Source organism: Physeter macrocephalus, chromosome 8, assembly GCF_002837175.3.
Source record: "Physeter macrocephalus isolate SW-GA chromosome 8, ASM283717v5, whole genome shotgun sequence".
NCBI lineage: Eukaryota > Metazoa > Chordata > Mammalia > Artiodactyla > Physeteridae > Physeter > Physeter macrocephalus.
The window spans coordinates 52,076,113-52,096,316 of NC_041221.1; the positions used below are offsets into that span (position 1 = coordinate 52,076,113).

Below are 20,204 nucleotides of genomic sequence, written 5' to 3' on the forward strand. Positions count from 1 at the left end.
ATGATTGTGTTACTGTCGATTTCCCCTTTTATGGCTGTTAGTATTTGCCTTATGTATTGAGGTTCTCCTATGTTGGGTGCATAAATATTTACAATTGTTATATCTTCTTCTTGGATTGATCCCTTGATCATTATGTAGTATCCTTCTTTGTCTCTTGTAATAGTCTTTATTTTAAAGTCTATTTTGTCTGATATGAGAATTGCTACTCCAGCTTTCTTTTGATTTGCATGTTCATGGAATATCTTTTTCCATCCCCTCACTTTCAGTCTGTATGTGTCCGTAGGTCTGAGGTGGGTCTCTTGTAGACAGCATATATATGGGTCTTGTTTCTGTATGCATTCAGCCAGTCTACATCTTTTGGTTGGAGCATTTAATCCATTTACATTTAAGGTAATTATCAATATGTATGTTCCTATTACCATTTTCTTAATTGTTTTGGGTTTGTTTTTGTAGATTTTTTCCTTCTCTTGCACTTCCTGCGTAGAGAAGTTCCTTTAGCATTTGTTGTAAAGCAGGTTTGGTGGTGCTGAATTCTCTTAACTTTTGCTTATCTGTAAAGGTTTTAATTTCTCCGTCAAATCTGAATGAGATCCTTGCTGGGTAGAGTAATCTTGGCTTTCCCATGTTAGGGAAGTTTTCAACTATAATCTCTTTGAATATTTTCTTGGACTCTTTCTTTATCTCTTCTTCTGTGACCCATATAATTCGAACGTTGGTGCATTTATTGTTGTCCCAGAAGTCTCTGAGACTGTCCTCAATTCTTTTCATTCTTTTTTCTTTATTCTGCTCTGTGGTAGTTATTTCCACTATTTTATCTTCCAGGTCACCTATCCCTTCTTCTGCCTCAGTTATTCTGCTATTGATTCCTTCTAGAGAATGTTTAATTTCATTTATTGTGTTGTTCATCATTGTTTGTTTGCTCTTTAATTCTTCTAGGTCTTTGTTAAATGTTTCTTGTATTTTCTCCATTCAATTTCCAAGATTTTGGATCATCTTTACTATCATTACTCTAAATTCTTTTTCAGGTGTACTCCCTTTTTCCTCCTCATTTGTTTGGTCTGGTGGGTTTTTACCTTGCTCCTTTATCGGCTGCATATTTCTCTGTCTTCTCTCTTTTTTTGATTTTCACTTTTTTTTTTTTTTTGCGGTACGCGGGCCTCTCACTGCTGTGGCCTCTCCCACTGTGGAGCACAGGCTCCGGACGCGCAGGCCCAGCGGCCATGGCTCATGGGCCCAGCCGCTCTGTGTCACGTGGGATACTCCGGACTGGGGCACAAACCCGCATCCCCTGCATCAGCAGGCAGACTCCCAACCACTGCACCACCAGGGAAGCCCTCATTTTGTTTAACTTACTGTGTTTGGGGTCTCCTCTTCACAGCCTGCAGGTTCATAGTTCCCGTTGTTTTTCGTGTCTGCTCCTAGTGGGTGAGGTTGGTTCAGTGGCTTGTGTAGGCTTCCTGGTGGAGGGGACTGGTGCCTGTGTTCTCCTGAGTGGGGCTGGAAATTATCTTTCTGATGGGTAGGGACGCATCCGGTGGTGTGTTTTGGGGTGTCTGTGGACTTAGTATGATTTTAGGCAGCCTCTCTGCTAATGGGTGTGGTTGTGTTCCTGTCTTGTTAGTTGTTTGGCATGGGGCATCCAGCACTGGAGTTTGTTGGCTGTTGGGTGGAGCTGGGGTCTTAGCATTGAGAGGGAGATGCCTGGGAAAGCTCTCACCGATTGATATTATGTGGGGCCGGGAGGTCTCTGGTGGTCCAATGTCCTGAACTCGGCTCTCCCACCTGAGGCTCAGGCCTGACACCAGGCCAGAGCACAATGACCCTGTCAGCCACATGGCTGGATCCACATCAGAGGAGCAAGGAATAGAAAGGGATTCCTCAGAGCTAAAAGCCTCACTGTTGGCCTCCTGGCTGGGTCTCTGCAACACTTAATCCCTTACATCATAGGCTGATGGCAAGTCCAAAGCATTGCTCTCCTCTGACTGGCTTCCTGAGTTGCCATAGTCCACCCTGCAACAGCAGCCACCTTGAACCAGAAGCCTAGCTCTGTTTTAAGAATCACCTGAGTCTTCATTTTCTCTATTTCTTTTTAATATTGCTTGATTATTTACAACTGCCTAGGAGGATACTTATGCCCCTTTACATGGATCATTTAAGCTAGGAGTTGCCTCAAAAGACATTTCATTCTGCTAACCACTATTAGAACTAATGACCAAATTTCAATTTTTCTTACACAAAAATCATTTGGCAGATGTCTTCCAAGTTTGGATTTAAACTTGGACTTAAACTTAACTATTATATGCATCAGGCCATGTATCCCTTTTACTTAAGTATGCATTCTACAACTATTTTATTTTGACAGGTACACCTAAAGATAGTTATTGGGTTTTTTTGGTTGTTTTTTTTAAAAAAATGGCTGCAATTATTGCCTTTCCTGTATTCACCCTGTTTGCAACTCCTGCCATCAAGAGGTGGAGTCTGTCCCTTCACCACTTGAATCTGGGTGGTCTTGTAATGCACTTTTCCCAACAAAATGGTGAGGAAGTGGTTGGGGGCAGTGTTGAGCCTCACTTGCTAGAGAGCCTTGCATGCCTCTGCTTCCTCTCTTGAAATCCTGACACTCCCTGAGAACAAGCCTGTTCAAGCCTGCTTGAGGATGAGAGACCAAGTGACAGAGTGAAAAGGCAGCCCAACTCACATCCCAAGATGTGAGAGCTCAATCAAGACCAGCAAAGCCACTTACACCACTTACTTGATCCACAGGTGAACACAGGTACATAAGGGAACCCATGCAAGACTAGAAAAATTACTCACTGAGCCAAGTCTAAATTTCTGACCAGAAATAGCATTAGCTAAATAAATGGTTGTTTCAAACCACTAAGTTTTAGAGTAGTTTATTACACTACAATAGCTTATTGATTCAGGAACTAACACTGTTCATTGGTTCATTCATCCATTCAACAAATACTTCTGGCATACTCTAAGCCTGCCTTGATAAGATATAATATCTCATTTTAGCTCTTCCACAATCTTCAGAAGTTTGTTCCCATTTGAAAATTATGAAACTAAGGGGAAGAGAGATAAACTGAGTTGCCTAGAATCACACAGCTCATAGGTGTGGATCCAGGATTGAAGCTAGGTATGCCTAAAAGTCTGTTTATTCCCTCTAGCCCCAACCGAGTTATCACTAAGAAGGTATGTTATAAAAAAGTTGATTTCTCTGGGAGCAAAGGAATATTTTAGACCCAAATCATTAAACTCATGCTACATTATGACATCAAAGTAATCATGGATCATTTGTTTATGTACTTGTACAGACTTAAAACTGTATTTTGAGAAAAAATCTGAATTCTCCTGAGAGTACCCCATAGCCACCTCCAAGTAACTATGGAAGACCAAGCCACTAAGACGTGGCTAGATTCCTTAATTTTCACAGAAATATGTCACCCTTACCATAAGCTCACTGTCTAAAGTATACTGATTTCTTCTAATAAATTAAATAGAATACTTGTACTTTCTGTCCTCAACCAAAAATACAAATTCTGCCCAGTTAGCTATATGATCCTACTTTTAACAGAAGCCTGTTTAGAGATGGAATATTTGCATATATAAGGCTGATTGTTTCAAGAAAAGTAGTCCAAGTATTCCATGGTTTAGGATTTATCCTGGGATCATGTCCAAATTCCTCTCTCTACATGAGGATGGATGGAGGTGAGTCCAACCAACATAGTTTCATAGGGTCATAGACCTGGTGCCCAGGGTGTCTTTTACCCAATTACTGCAGGCAACGCTGAGAACCAGGGAGCCACATGACTGGGACCTGAAGTTGCAGCTGAAGCCAGGACAATATGGTTCAATAGCAGATATTGAAATAAGGGAATCAGATAAACACAGAGATAAGAGCAGGGAGAAGTATGCCAAGAGAGCAAGCAGGAGATTTTTTTAAAAAAAGCAACCCTAGTTGCCCACAGCTAACATTTTGATGTACCACTGAGGTCTCGCTTTCAGCTTATCTGCTCTGAGACACTTCCAGACCACTATACCTAAAGCAACTCCTGTTCACTTTTTAAATCAACATCATGGATTTTTGTTTCTCTCCTTGCACTTATTATAATTTTTATTTATCCTTTATTTATTTGTTGATTATCTATCTCCATCTCTACACTGTAGGTCCTCTGGGGTCACGGACCATATCTGTTTTGTTCATTTCTAGTGTTCTCACAGATCCCCAAACATGGCTGGTGTTCAACATGTATTTTTTGAATAAATAGAGTGGTAAATGCTGATGGTCTTATAAAAGCAGTTCTGTGAGACTATAAGCTCCAAAGCAGAAGGAGAATGTCTTATTTGTCTTGCTCTCCTTAGCACCTAGATCCTCAGTAGCTGGTACCTTGCAAGTACTTAAATATTTAGGAATGAATTAATAAATGCTGTTGTTTGTAATCTGGAAAAACATCAATGTATCATTCATCTTAAGATACTTACATACATAAATCAGTGGCTTCTAATTTTTTTCAGTTGTGTGGGTGCATATGCATCTATTTTTCCAAATCAAGGTACTTTTTAATGGATTCTAACATTACTTTCTTTTCTTTTATTTATTTATTTTTTTTTTTTTGCGTTACGTGGGCTTCTCACTGCTGTGGCCTCTCCCGTTGCGGAGCACAGGCTCCAGACGCGCAGGCTCCACGGCATGTGGGATCTTCCCGGACCGGGGCACGAACCCGTGTCCCCTGCATTGGCAGGCGGGCCCTCAACCACTGCGCCACCAGGGAAGCCCCCTAACATTACTTTCTTTACACTCCCTTTGTTAGTATGGCATAGTAACATAAGTTATTTCTCTCTTACAGTTTTCCAGGCAGTTTCTGAGCAAATGTTCAATGAGCCCATTCTGTTTCTCAATCAGATGGTATTTGATGAATAAAACTGTGAATACAACTGTGAAGACATTCCCTTTTTAAGATGAAATCATGGGAAGCTCATATAGTTTCTCACTGACAGCTATATCTCGAATTCACTAGGATTCTTTCAAAAAAATGCTAACACCTATAAATTGGAAGAGACGCTTATGACTCATTTCAAACTAGAAAAAACAAGCTAAATTTTCATGATTTATTTCTGGTATGTTGATTCATTTATTTATTCTGACTATGCTGGCACTATGGAGAAATACACACACACACACACACACACACACATACACATACACACACACACACTAGATTTCTTTCTCGAAGGAGCAGATAATGCAACAGGAGAGAAGGAGAGATAAGATATCAATTCAAACAGCCCTAACAAATGCCAAAGAAGTCCAGCATGGTCCAAAGTGTAATAAAAGCATAGAGGGCTTCCCTGGTGGTGCAGTGGTTGAGAGTCCACCTGCCGATGCAGGGGACACGGGTTCGTGCCCCGGTCCGGGAAGATCCCACATGCCGCGGAGTGTCTAGGCCCGTAAGCCATGGCTGCTGAGCCTGCGCGTCCGGAGCCTGTGCTCCGCAGCGGGAGAGGCCACAACAGTGACCGCAAAAAAAAAAAAAAAAAAAAAAAAAAAAAAAATTAAAAAAAAATAAAATAAAATAAAAGCATAGAGCAAGGAAAAGTAGGTAATGTTGATTGATATGATCAGTGAATGCATCATGGAGAAGGCAGCATTTTAGGTGGATCTTAAAATGGGCTTGTTTAAGTAGCCTATTATGATACAAGTGACATAGAACGTTTTATATATATATATATTTATATATATATATATATGTATACACACACACTAATTGGATAAAACCAGCAATTTGAAAGGCCATTTTCAATATCCCTATGTGTTGTTACTAATGTCAAGGAAAGCCTCCTTGGGTAGCCAGAAGTTTCATCTCTTGAAAGATCTTTAAAAATTAAATTATGTGTGTGTGTACGTGTGAATTTTGTGAAATTAATGAGGTAATAAACATGAGAAAATGACATTTTCAAAACGTTTTGATGAGCAATGTCATCATAAGACTAGTTTAAAAATCTTAAAATTTTATCTCTGTTATTTAGTCTACCTCTCTTATTTTTAAATGAAAAACAAAAAAAGACTTGGGAAGTCCAACCTTCCCAAATTACTAACAGGTTAGCAACATAAAGAGGATTTCCCCCCTCCTCCCTGCCACATTTCCCACTTTCATCTAGTTCTCTTGCCACCATGCTAAAATACCTTTCAAATAATAAAGTACGAATTATCCTATTATAGTTTACATTTTTCTGCATGCCAAATTTTGGGTTTCATAGAAAAATCAAATTAAGAAAAATAAATCTCCCATCTCCTACTCAAAAAAAAAAAAACAGAAGTAGATAAGGCAAAGTTGGCAGTGGATATACTTTCAAACAGTCATTGAAAAAAAAATTTAATTATAATAATTAATATATTTAACACTTACCTTATGCCAGGAAGTGCATTATGCACTTATAAAATGCATCATTTCATTTAAACATTGCAACAGCCCTATGAGGTAGACATTAAATTAATGTCGATTTTACAGGCAAAGAAGCTGAAGCAGGTATAATTTAGAACTTGCCCATGATCACCCAGTTGGTAAATAAAAGAGTTGCGGGTTGGATCCACGCAGAACCCATGCCCTTAACCACTAAGCTACCAAGACAAAACTCTGTAGAAGAGAGATCATATCCATTAACTGACTCTGGACTGCACAGAATGCATTGTATCCATGTTTTCATCTCCATCACCTAGCATAGTGTCTGGTACTTTATAAGCCTACTTTATGTTGCTAGAATAAATATGGATTATTATTTATTCAATAGTGCTGACTCATTAATCAAAACTTAACCCAATGTGATTTATTCTTTGCTCAGGAAATAATTATTGATCTGACAGTCACTAAGTGTTGAATCATATTCTAGAAACTACATGAAAATACCTAAGAAGCCCAAGGAGGTAAGGCTGAAGGAGGTAAGGCTGGAGGAGGGGCCCTAGGGCAGAGCACAGGTGGGACCAGGAGAAGGGCGGGCCCATTGTTGGGGGAACCCGCTTCCAGGGGAAGGGACAGTAGTCAGGGGCGGACCAGCACCGGGAGGAAGCTGCGCGGGGGAAGACTGAGGGAACTGTGGGAGACAGCAGGTACGCTCCAGACCTTTCGTGGGCGGGATCGGAATTCCCTTTTCCGTGAATATTCTTTACTTAACACCTCCTCACAGTCTCCTGGTTCAGAACAGAGTTCTGACCCAGCCATTTCTCCCACGCCTGAGGATGCAGGTCCTGCTGAAGAGTTGGACTCCTAAGGACAGCAGGATGCGAGTGGAGGAAACTGGAATGCCCGGGCCTCAGGACTGAGGGTGGATTCATGCAGGGTGGCGAGGAGGGGGGGTGGGGAGATAACACAAGCCTGTCGTTGGGCTGCCGCGGGCCGGCCTGAGCAGGGTAGGGGCGAGGGCAAGGCGGCGACACAGGAGAAGGGCACAGAAGGAAACGGGGCTGCCACCCACTGTGCGGATGGTTGAATTTGGGGCTGTGGAGGTCACAAGTCAGTCCCTGCTTCTCACCAAGAATTTGACGATCCCTGAATCACCAGCTTGTCACCTAGTTCACTGGGCAAGAAGACCATACAGACTGAAAAGATCTTGACCTTGTCCTTCGTACATCGGAGGAGGGGCAATGAAGACACTTAGAAACAATCAGATGGCTTGGCCAGTGTGACAAAAGGAATAGCATGTGATAACAGCCAGTGGAATGTTAATGATGATTTTATAAGGATGGTTTTATAATATTAGTGATGGTTTAAAAACACCTCAAGGGTCTCATTAGCTGGGAGGAGTTGGGAGAAAATCAAGCTCAAATTAAAATGAGTTTAGTTCAGGAGCCACGTTCTGAGACAAAACCCTAGTAAAACCTTTTTCATATAAAATGTTAGGAACCACAGGACTTCCCTGGTGGCGCAGTGGTTAAGAATCCGCCTGCCAATGCAGGGGACACGGGTTCGAGCCCTGGTCCGGGAAGATCCCACATGCAGCAGAGCAATTAAGCCTGTGCGTCACAACTACTGAAGCCTGTGCTCCTAGAGCCCCAGCTGCGCAAGGGAAGCCCCCGCTCGCCGCGAGTGTGCAGCAACAAAGACCCAACACAGCCAAAAATAAATAATTTAAAATAAATAAATTAAAAAATAATAGTACAATGTTAGGAACTACAAAGAAGACATACAGATGGCCAGTAGGCACATGAAAAGATGCTCAACATCACTAATTATTAGAGAAATGCAAATCAAAACTTCAGTGAGGGATCACCTCACACCATCATTAAAAAGTCTACAAGTCAAAAATGCTGAAGAGGGTGTGGAGAAAAGGGAACCCTCCTACACTGTTGGAGGGAATGTAAGTTGGTGCAGCCACTATGGAAAACAGTGTGGAGGTTCCTCAGAAAACTAAAAACAATTACCATATGATCCAGCCATCCCACTCCTGGGCATATACCCAGACAAAACTATAATTCAGAAAGACACATGCACCCCTATGTGCATTGCAGCACTATTTACAATAGCCAAAACATGGAAACCACCTAAATGTCCATCAACAGATGAATGGATAAAGATGTGGAACATAAATGCAATGGAATACTACTCAGCCATACAAAAGAACCAAATAATGCCATTTGCAGCAACATGGATGCAACTAGAGATTATCATACTAAGTGAAGGAAGTCAGAAAGAGAAAGATAAATACCATATGATATCACTTGTATGTGGAATCTAAAATATAGCATAAATGAACCTATCTAGAAAACAAAAACAGACTCACAGACATAGAGAACAGACTTGTGGTTGCCAAGGGCGGTTGCGGGGGGGGCGGGTAAAATAAAATAAAATGTTAAGAACTAAAAAAAAAAGTTGAGAGGGAGGATTTTGCATCATTAACTACTTCAGATTATCCTATAGATCAAAACAGTATACAGTTCAAAAACAGTATATCAAATCATAATGATTTCTAAACTTTACCCCAAAAGGAATTTTACTGCATTTATCATGGGTTGCTATTACAGTTAGTCTCCTGTCTTAAGGATCAAGTTTTAACTATTGAAGAGTTTTACTAGTATATGTGATACAGAGGATAATAATTCAATAAATTGAAAATACACAGCTAAAATTCAGATTGAAAACCACTAATAGTTGTTAATGCAATATAAAAAGAGGAAGGAAATTGTATTTCTTTATGAAGTAACAAATTGTCAAGCAATATCTATGTTTTGGTGTGCCTCATTTTAAACAATATATCCCCAAAATAACTTTGAGTAATTACTTTAGGAATTTTACTTACCTTTACTTTGGACTACTTGTCACTGCCACTTTCACACACCAGGCATTGGCACATGCCCTTTCCTCAGTCTAGATTACCTAAATTTCAAATTTGTATTTTCTCCTTCCTCTTTGCTAGAGAAAAGTCTAAAGACAAGTATTTCATACTTTTAGATTATATTAATCCTGATTCTTCTAGACACTCTCCCACCCTCAAATGTAAATACTTACTGTTTTGCAAAAGTCAATTTCTCCATCTTAACTAAATGAGTTTACCTCTGGAATTCTGCAGAATTTCTTGTGATTGGTTCCATAGAACTAAAACTGAAACTCATTCTTCACTTCAACAGTTAGTTGGCTATAACCCAAAGTATTCTTATACAAAATAAGAGAATAGAAATACTTAGCGATTGCTTTGAGCGTATTAATTTCCTTATGTCCTTTATTTACCAAACAGGTTACCATACAAAATATGAAAAATATTCAATAATTGTATTGTCTACTCAGGCTGCTATAACAAAATACTATAGGCTGAGTGGCTTAAACAAGAGAAATTTATTTTCTCATAGTTCTGGAAGCTGGGAAGTCCAAAATTAAGGTGCCAGCAGGCTTGATAGCTCACGAGGGCTCTCTCCTTGGATTTCAGACAACCACCATCTCACTGCGTGCTCACAAGGCCTATCCTCAGTGTGAACATGGGGAGAGAGAACAAGAGCACTCTCTCTCTTCCTCTTCTTATAAGGCCACAGTCCTATTAGATTAGGGCCCCACCTTTATGACTTCATTCCTTAATTATCCTTAATTAACCTTAATTATCTCCTAAAGATGCTATCTCCAAATACAGTCACACTGGAGTTTAGAGCTTCAACATAGAGACGCAAGAGGGAAGAGATATGGGAACATATGTATATGTATAACTGATTCACTTTGTTGTAAAGCAGAAACTAACACACCATTGTAAAGCAATTATATTCCAATAAAGATGTTTTTAAAAAAAAAGAACTTTGGAGGTGACACAGTTCAATTCCTAGCAACAGGCAGACTACCAAGAAATGCAGCAAAAAATATTTGTGGAATGATAATTAAATATTATAAACATCTTAAATTGAGAATACCTATATTTAAAAGTCATGCATCAGATTTAGTAATGCATCAGATTTTAAGTACAGCCATACTGATGGCAAACAGATGAGTGTTGAACAGTGGCATAATTTGTTTTTTGTGTAATAGGGACAAATAATTTCTACATATGCACATATCATTGCATTAATTTTAGATTGGTTTAGAGAAAACTTGGCTGGTGTGGGTGTGGAGAGGAGTGGAGAAGCCTTAATTCATTTGACCATGGTTAATACTGGGGATATAATAAAAATTCTCTGAGTGCAATGGAGTTCAAGTAGGTACTCCATGAGTGGAGTACAGAAACTTTAGTATTTGAGCTATTGCCACTATTACATGCTTTGTATATTGTTTGTTTGTTTGTTTTAACACTATCTGCTCTTCATTAGTTTAGATATGAATCAAATCCATGAGTGGAGTACAGAAACTTTAGTATTTGAGCTATTGCCACTATTACATGCTTTGTATATTGTTTGTTTGTTTTAACACTATCTGCTCTTCATTAGTTTAGATATGAATCAAAGCAGTGAAGGATGTATGAAAAAGATTAGCAATGTGAATATTGACAAACTTATAAATGACTTCTCACAGATAGAAAAGGTATGTAATGATATCAAACAGTTGTAGAATATAAGGAAAAGTGGAATAGATTTTGCCAATGGAGGGAGTTGGGAAGAAAAAAAATGTACAAAAAAATAAGCAAGGTAAAAATAATGGAAATGCATTTTGCTAAGCCACTCCCTCATTTTTAAAATCTGTATTTAAAACGTGGTTTTGGCTTGTTTATACTAATACATCAAAATGTTTTGGGGGCAAGGGAATGAATAATCGATACACTTTTCCTAAACTTAAAGGGGAAATCCATGTGTAAGTACCCAGGATGTCCATAAATTCAAGAATGGCTTAGTAAGAATTGAAGTAGACTCAATCCTCAATCTCTTGCCGTTGTGACTAACTCTTAATTTTTTTAGTCTTTCCTATTTTATTTGTTCCCTTTTTCTTCTCTTTTGCCTAAAAGCAGACTTGTTTGAAGTCCCCCTCCCCAGCTCTGGACAAATTACATGGAAGACCATACCCACAAGTATATATTAGGCTTTTTCTCTCCTTCTCTGTCTGGGAGAGGAGTAGGAATAGCTGTTGAGAAATGTAGATGGATAAATTAAAGACTTGGGAGGTGGATTTGTGAAACAGGAATAGGAGCGGGAATAATACCTACTTCTATTTTCTCTCCTTTTCTTATCATCCTTCTCTATTCCTTCCTTTCCTCTGTACAATGTAGTACTGCCATAATGAAAGAATTTTTGTGACGATGGGTATTTTGAGATAACATGAGCTTTTTTTTCAACAATGAACTTGGGTTTTCTTAACCAAGTGATTCTGACCAAAGTAAGAGAGAAAGAGAAGGAAATAAGCACTTTGGTGGGAGAGGAATTTGTACAAAGTATTTGAAGATTAATTTGGAATTAGCTCTTATATTCTTAGACATTTTAAATAAGAAATATTGTTCATTTTTTGATGTATAATGGTATTGTGATCGTATTTTTGAGTCATCTCTTAGAGATGCATATAAATGATAATATTTATGGATGGAATAATATAATGTCAAGGAGTTGCTCTGAGATAAATTCAAAAGTGGTGAGACTAGGGGTTGGGTAGAGGTATAGATGATACAGGACAGGTCATGAATTGATGATTTTTGAAGGTGCTTGAAGGATACATGGCAGCTATTACACTATTCACAAAGATATCAAAGAGATATGTTCAAGAATATTTATTCATTGTCTATAATAGCAAAAAAGTGGGAACAGCACAAATTTTCCTCAATAGGGAACTATTTAAATAAATTATATTCATGAATGAAACAATGCAGCTGTTAAAAAGAATGAGGTAGACCTTTATGTGCTTATGTGACATCATCTCCAAGAAAACAGTACTAAGTGGAACATCCAAGGTACAGAACAAAGTATAATATGACCCTTTCCTATAGTTGTATAGTCATAAAATATTTTGGAAATATTTATAAGGAATTGTTATTCGAAGGACTGGAGGTTGAATAGTTGGAAAGAAGGAGGTTCAAATTAGATCATATTTTTACTTTTTATAACTTTTCATAAGTGTTCATCTGTTTTAACTTTTTACCATGTTACTCTTTAAATTGAAGATAAATTAGAAAGTTGGCTTATTTAAAAATATATGCCAGGCTTAATTATTAGACTCTCAGGTATTAAATGGTTTGTATTTTCATTAGTCTTCATATCCTTAGGTAAAAAAAAAAATCAAAACAGCAGCATTGATTTAGTGATAATATGTATTCTGTTTCTTCTATAGAGGATGATAGAAAACAGTGGAAAGAACAATATACTGGATATGCAGTTGGAAAAAGCTAACTGTTTATTGAAAGTAATGCAAACAAAGGAGGTCGCAATTAAAGAAGGTTAGTTCTTTGCTGCCTACAGAAATAGTAATTCTAATCAGTGTGCTTTTTGCTGTAACAGTGACTTTACATTTGTAAAATATTTTAAATTCACATAGAACTTTCCAGACTATCATTTCATTTTATCCTTAATATAAACCTGAAAGACAGATAGGACTGGTATTACTATTCCACCTCGGTAATGAAGAAACATGAACAAAAGAAGGTAATCTGTCTGAGTCCAGTCAGCTAAGAAATGGCGAATCCAGGGACTTCCCTGCATTTGGCGGTCCAGTGGTTAAGACTTTGCCTTCCAGCGCAGGGGGTGCAGGGTCTATCCCTGGTCGGGGAGCTAAGGTCCCACATGCCTCGCAGCCAAAAAACCAAAAATATAAAACAGAAGCAATATTGTAACAAATTCAATAGGTTTTTTAAAAAAATGGTCTACATCAAAAAAATCTTTAAAAAAAAAAAAGAAATGGAAAATCCAAGGCTCAGTCCAGGTCTTCAAACACATGGAAAAAGTACAGTTAAATTCCTGCCTCACAATTACACCAGAAGAAATGTCAGATGGGTCAAAAATTTTAGTGTGAAAAATGGGCTGTCCTAGTCTGAAGCTCTCCCCTCGCTTCTTGGACGTTCACGCCATGCGCTCTGCTCAGCTCCCAGCAGCCGCCATCCCCACTGCCTCCTTGCTCTACACCTTCTCTGTGCACCCGTTAGCCCTCAGGGAGCTTGGGAGCCTGGGCATCCAGCCTGGCACGGTGCTACTCATTGAGAAAGCGGCATTGCTCTGTGGCACAAAGGTCTGAGACTGCACTCAGATGAACCAGCTGCAGTGGCAACTTTGCCCCAGGCCTGGTAGTGCTGGGCTTCCCATGCAACCAGTTCCAGGCATCAGGAGAACACCAAGTACCAAGAGACCCTGAATTCCCTCAAGCTCATCAGAGATGGTCACGCTTTTCCAGAAGTGTGTGATGAATGGCACGCAGATGCACCCGCTTTGCGCCTTCCTGCGGAAGGCCTTGCCCTAGCCCGCTGACAACCGCTGTTTTCAACAGATTCCAAGCTCATCACCTGGGCTCTGTGTGTGGCAACGATGTTGCCTGGAAGTTAGAGAAGTTCCCCAAAGGTGCGTCTGTGCCCAGCATGGAAACCCTGCTGTCCCAGGAGCCCAGCTGAGCCTAGGGCTCCCCTCCTACCTCTGCTGCTTGCCAGTCACAGCGCTGCCCTCTGTGGGGGTCTCATCCATAAGGTATTTCCTCTACACCTGCGTGCAGAAGCCACCTGATAACCAGGAAGATCCCCCTAGATGGATGCTAGTCCTGTCCATCCCAGCCTTCCCTTTGCCAGACCGAGGGTCCTTACTAATAAAGAGTTGGGCATCAGAAAAAGAAAAAAAGAAGAAGCAGCTGTATACATATAATTCCTCACTACATCAACTGAGAGGGCATAAAATCAGTAGGAACAAACGAACCTAGCACCAAGATCTTGGTTTCTAATACCATCTTATAATAAAAGGAACCAGGGCTCCTTGAGGAAATGGTTGATTCTAAGACTGGGGCAAGAAATATATAAGATGAGCCTAAAGCATCTTGTAGTACCAGAAAATAAGAAAGTGCTCAAAAAGAAAAAAATTCCACAATGATAGGGGTATGTTAAAGGGATAAAGGACCCAAGTGAAAAAGTTCTCAATAACCAAAGCTGGAACAATTTGAGGAACAAAATAGATAAGGTAGTATTGGATTATAACTCAAAGTATATAATGAATATCCATGAGTACATACTGATAAAAATAAATGATTAAAAAATAAATAAATGGGGGTGAAGAGATAAATCTCTGCAGAATTCCAAATAACTTATGTAAGTGTCTTGGCCTCAAGGAAGTATATCATAACACCCCACTCATCAGGTGTGGGCTGTGTATAGTGACTTTCTTCACTATAGGGAAACATACAGAATGGAAAAGGAGGTGGTGGAGAGTAACTATATAGTGGAAAAATCTGACATATACGACCTAAGGCAAGTAATCAAGGTCAACTTGGTGTAATGTTGATAGTATGTACCTTTGCTATGATGTGATGAAAATGGCACTTTACCTCTATGTTCTTCCCCCCCATAACTTCATCTAATCATGAGATAAGCATCAGACAGATTCACATAGAGGGACATGCTACAAAATACCTGGCCAGTACTCTGCAAAACTGTTAAGGTCATCAAAAACAAGAAAACTTTGAGAAACTATCACAGCAAAGAGGACACAAGGAAGACATGACATCTAAATGTAATGTGGTATTGTGGATGAAATGGTAGAACAGAAAAAGGACATTAGGTAAAAATTAAGAAAATCAGAATAAAACATAGCTTTTAGTTAATAATAGTGTATCAACATTGGTTCATTAATTATAGCAAACATACTGTACTAAAAGTAAGATGTTAATAATAGGGGAAACCAGGTATAGACTATTTGGCAACTCTCTGTAATATCTTCCCAATTTTTCTGTACATATAAAACTGCTCTAAAAAATTAAGTTAATTAAAGGTCAAAAAATGAAGCCACAAAAAAAAAACTGGAAGAGAATATAGGGGGTTTTGTTTTCATGTTTTTAAGAACTGAGAAAGCCTTTCCAAGAGTGACATCTATCAGTGGATATCTGGTTAAATAAATTATGGTATGTTTATTTAATGAAATACTATGTAACTGATAAAAAAATGAAGTACCTTTATATGATATAACATAATCTCCCACATATAGTAAATGAAAACAACAATGTACACAACAGTATATTATCATTTTTATAAAAATATATCTTAATGCACACACAAACACCCTCTCCCCTATATATCTGTATATCTCTGGAAAGATAAACAATGTCCCGGTAACAGTGCTTGCTTTGAGGGGAGGGAAACTGTTTAGTTTGGGGGCAGAGATTGGCGAGATAGTCACTTTTCACTAAACTTGTGTTTCATGTGTATGTATTACTTGAAAAACATAATCAAATACTTCTTTAAGATTCAGTTATACTTATTCTAAATCTAATGGCCTTTTTGCTGAATAATATGCAGTAGAAGTGAAAGAACAAGTGAGAATGATATCTTAGAAAGCAAAATGTGTACTAATTCACTTAGAGAGGAAGAACAAACTACATATAATGATTGGACTTGTTCAACAATAAAGAATGATATCTTGATATTTTATTTTCTTCACTTGATACCAGATAAACAATGTCTTTGCCAGCTCAAGATGGTATAATATCGATATTAGGATCATATACTATTAAAAAAAAAAACCTTTTCATACATAATTGTATTTAATATTTACAACTGCTTTATGAAATAGATATTAATGCCCAAATTGTTTGTTAATGATAGAGCCTAAATGTGACCTCAAAATAATCACTGATTTACTAAATTATACAGTATAAGCAGTAGCTTAATATTCTGAGCTCTAGTTTTTAAGAATTGGATAGGATAGTATACTTCAAATTACACTGTAAAGTCCAACAGAAATGATAATGCAGGTAAAGATTTGCAAAGAGAATTAAAAGCTATTATTCTAACATAATGAATGGTATTCTATTGATACCTTTTGAAGAATTCCTTATTGAGCCAGTTTCCTTTGTTTTAAAAAAAAAGTGTGTTGAGAGAGCCACCTTGTGTTCTAAATTTGAAAATACACATTTTGGGAACATTCAGTATACTTTCAGTTTCAGGGCTCTGTATTCAATTTGCTGATTACTGAGGTACCATATTTCATAAATGCTGGATTCATGCTTTTAAAGGCACAAAGACAAGTGATGGCGGGATCTATGCCTCCATTTTTAATTGTAGCAGCTAACACAGTACCATACATGAAGTAGGTAATGTCAGTTGTCACTTAACCATCATTCTATTACTGGGAAACAGCAAGAGAAAAAAAATGGATGATGGTGGGAACTTTGTCTGAGTTGGTGGTGGGGAAGGTAGAGGGGGAATGGAGAGGAGAAGAACCTTATACTTGCATAAATATTTTAACTTCTACAAAATACTTTCATTTCTATTAGTGTAGTTGAAAAAAGTACATGGAGACAGTGCAGGACCTCTAACTGAAAGGTGAAGTTTTGAATTCTCCCTTCACAGTACTGGTTCTTTCACTTAGTTAATAAATACAAAAACTATTGAACACCTATGAAATAGTTACCACTTTAGAAGCAAGGAATATCAAAATGAATATCTTTACCGGAAAGAGTTCACTATCTAGTGGGAGAAACCACTATCTAGTGGGAGAAAATGTAATGTGAACAATGGAGAAAAGCAATATATACAAATTGTTATGGAACACAGAGGAGAGAAATAGTAACAACAACAACAATGTTGAATATTTGTGAGTGAATTTAGAAAGTATATTTTTTCATTTGTTTGTCAGAACAGTCTAATATTTGAGAATAGTAGCTTACCCAGAGTGTCATAGCTACAAAGTAAAGAAAACTCTAATCTGGTTCCTCTGATTCCAAATTTCATGTTTTCATCAGCATATCCTACAATTCCTGAGGAAGTACTGAATTAAGAGCACAGGATTTGAAATGCGAAAAACCTATGTTCAAAACTAGACCTTCCATATACTGTGGAATCTTTGTTAAGTAACCAGACCTCTATGGGTGACTTCCTCCCTTTGCAAAATCACAATAATTATACCAACTTCTCAATATCAGATGGAATACTGATGATGATGTTTATAATGTACTTAGTGTAATGCCTGGCAGGGTAAACATTCAATAATAGTACTTTATTATACCTAGACAATTTTTATTGTTAGACACAAATGTGGTATTTAATATTTAACCATCAAAACAGATACCCAACTAAAATGGAAACGAGTCAGTGTGTCACACTAATGCATAGTGCCTGAATATCGGCCGTGGGACTCTAAAACAAAAAGAAAGAGCATAAGGTTCAATATTTATTAGCTGTTAAGCCAAGCACATAAGAATGAAATTGCAGGCTTCCCTGGTGGCGCAGTGGCTGGGAGTCTGCCTGCTAATGCAGGGGACGCGGGTTCGTGCCCCGAACCGGGAGGATCCCACATGCCGCGGAGCGCCTGGGCCCGTGAGCCATGGCCGCTGGGCGGAGCCTGTGCTCCGCAATGGGAGAGGCCACAACGGTGGGAGGCCCGCGTACCGCAAAAAAAAAAAAAAAAGAATGAAATTGCCCTAATCTTTCTTTTTAAAAATATTGTTATTCTTTATGAAGTTTTCATCATTATATATTTAGCTAGTATAATTATAAACTTAAACTAGTACAACCTGGGTTTCTCAAATTTATAGTAAAAATGTGATAGCAGTAACTATCACAGAGTCTGTCTCTGGCACTGTTCTTGCCCTCTTTCCAGGGCCTCCCACCTACTCAAATTACTCTGAAGAAGTGGTCTTGCGCTGGTCTTCTTGGTGGTAGTAAAGTAGTTAGAATCATTGACTTTGGTGCTGGACTGCTGGAGTTCATGTTGTAGCTCTACCATCTACTATTTATAACTTTGGATAATTTGCTAAACTTCTGCGTATCAATTTCCTCATATGTAAAATGAGGCAAATACTAGGACCAATGTCATAGGGTTAAGAGGGTTAAATGATTTAATATTTGCAAAGCACTTTGAATATCAATACAATATTATTTTCACACCACAGTTTCTCCACTTATTCCTTTCTTACTATGATATTGCCTGTCAATCAATCAGTCACTTAACAAATATTTATGGAAAGACTATTATGGACCACAACTGTTCTAAGTACTAGGGAGAAATAGTAAACAAAAAAGAAAATAGTCCCTGCTATCCTGGAGCTTACAGCCAAGTGGACTGATTAAAGTTACAGAAGTTTCCACCACTGTTGCTACCATCAGCTGTTGCTGGTGATAATCAAGGGTATACTGAAAGCTTATATGCACATGTCAGGGCACTAATGCTTGCAAAGGAGGTTCCATCTCCCATTATGCAAGAAGACATTGGCACCAAAGTTGCTGATGCCTTGTAACTCAGCACATTGAGTTTTTACTCCTTTTATTGCTACTCCCTTGCTCTAGGACTCAGGCAAGGAGGACAGGTTAGAGGACAGTGAGGAAGAAAAGCATTATCTTCTCCCAAATGACACCTCATCAGCTCTATTTTTGAACAGAACTTGATGTTCCTTGACTCTCTTTCCTTAGAATGTTCTTTTATGGAAAATTCACTTGGATACACACCTCATAGTTCTCCAGACATGTCCAAATGTGCCTTACTTCTAGGGCAGATGTTGCTAAGTCACATGGTGGGGAATCCCTACATACTGGGTTTATCGTGCCTTAGACAACTCATTACTAAATCCTGGAGTGCATTTGACTTAAAGAGTGCTTAAAGAGTGATTAAAAAGTATTTATTGTATAATTTATTTTGAGATATCTGGTTGCTTTATTAGGTCTCATAATTGTCAATTAAATATTATTTTAAGTATCTCAACTTTGAGATAATAATTCCAAAATGAAAGCAAATAATATTCAAATAAATTTATCTTTTATGTTTTAGAATGTGCTACTCTTCATAATATGATAAAAGGGCTACAACAGACCATTGAATATCAACATAATTTGAAAGGTAAGTTAGAAAAAAGTGAAATCTAAAAAAATATGATATATTTAAGCACCTTTAAGAATAGAGAGTTTTGGGCTTCCCTGGTGGCACAGTGGTTGAGAATCCGCCTGCCGATGCAAGGGACATGGGTTCGTGCACCAGTCCGGGAAGATCCCACATGCCACGGAGCAGCTGGGCCCGTGAGCCATGGCCGCTGAGCCTGCGCGTCCGGAGCCTGTGCTCCGCAACGGGAGAGGCCACAACAGTGAGAGGCCTGCGTACCACAAAAAAAAAAAAAAAAAAAAGAATAGAGAGTTTTCATAAACAAAACGAAAAGACAACCCTCAGAATGGGAGGAAATATTTGCAAATGAAGCAACTGACAAAGGATTAATCTCCAAAATTTACAAGCAGCTCGTGCAGCTCAATATCAAAAAAACAAACAACCCAATCCAAAACTGGGCAGAAGACCTAAATAGACATTTCTCCAAAGAAGATACACAGATTGCCAACAAACACATGAAAGAATGCTCAACATCACTAATCATTAGAGAAATGCAAATCAAAACTACAATGAGGTATCACCTCACACCAGTCAAAATATCTAGAAACAATAAATGCTGGAGAGGGTGTGGAGAAAATGAACACTCTTGCACTGTTGGTGGGAATGTAAATTGATACAGCCACTATGGAGAACAGTATGCAGGTTCCTTAAAAAACTAAAAACAGAACTACCATACGACCCAGCAATCCCACTACTGGGCATATACCCTGAGAAAACCATAATTCAAAAAGAGTCATGTACCACAATGTTCATTGCAGCT

The 20,204-nt window shown here is 38.4% G+C and overlaps 1 protein-coding gene across 1 annotated transcript in view; it reads left to right on the top strand.

The window, feature by feature from the left end:
• Positions 1 to 7,111: 7,111 nt before the first annotated feature.
• CCDC152 (coiled-coil domain containing 152) overlaps positions 7,112 to 20,204 on the top strand; it is a 34,649-nt gene continuing 21,556 nt past the window's right edge. The window contains exons 1-4 of the mRNA XM_024126024.3: positions 7,112 to 7,323; positions 10,898 to 10,991; positions 12,720 to 12,825; positions 19,337 to 19,405. Of these exons, the coding sequence (XP_023981792.1) occupies positions 10,905 to 10,991; positions 12,720 to 12,825; positions 19,337 to 19,405 (262 nt within the window). The 5' untranslated portion in view covers positions 7,112 to 7,323; positions 10,898 to 10,904. The remainder of the gene's footprint in view (positions 7,324 to 10,897; positions 10,992 to 12,719; positions 12,826 to 19,336; positions 19,406 to 20,204) is intronic.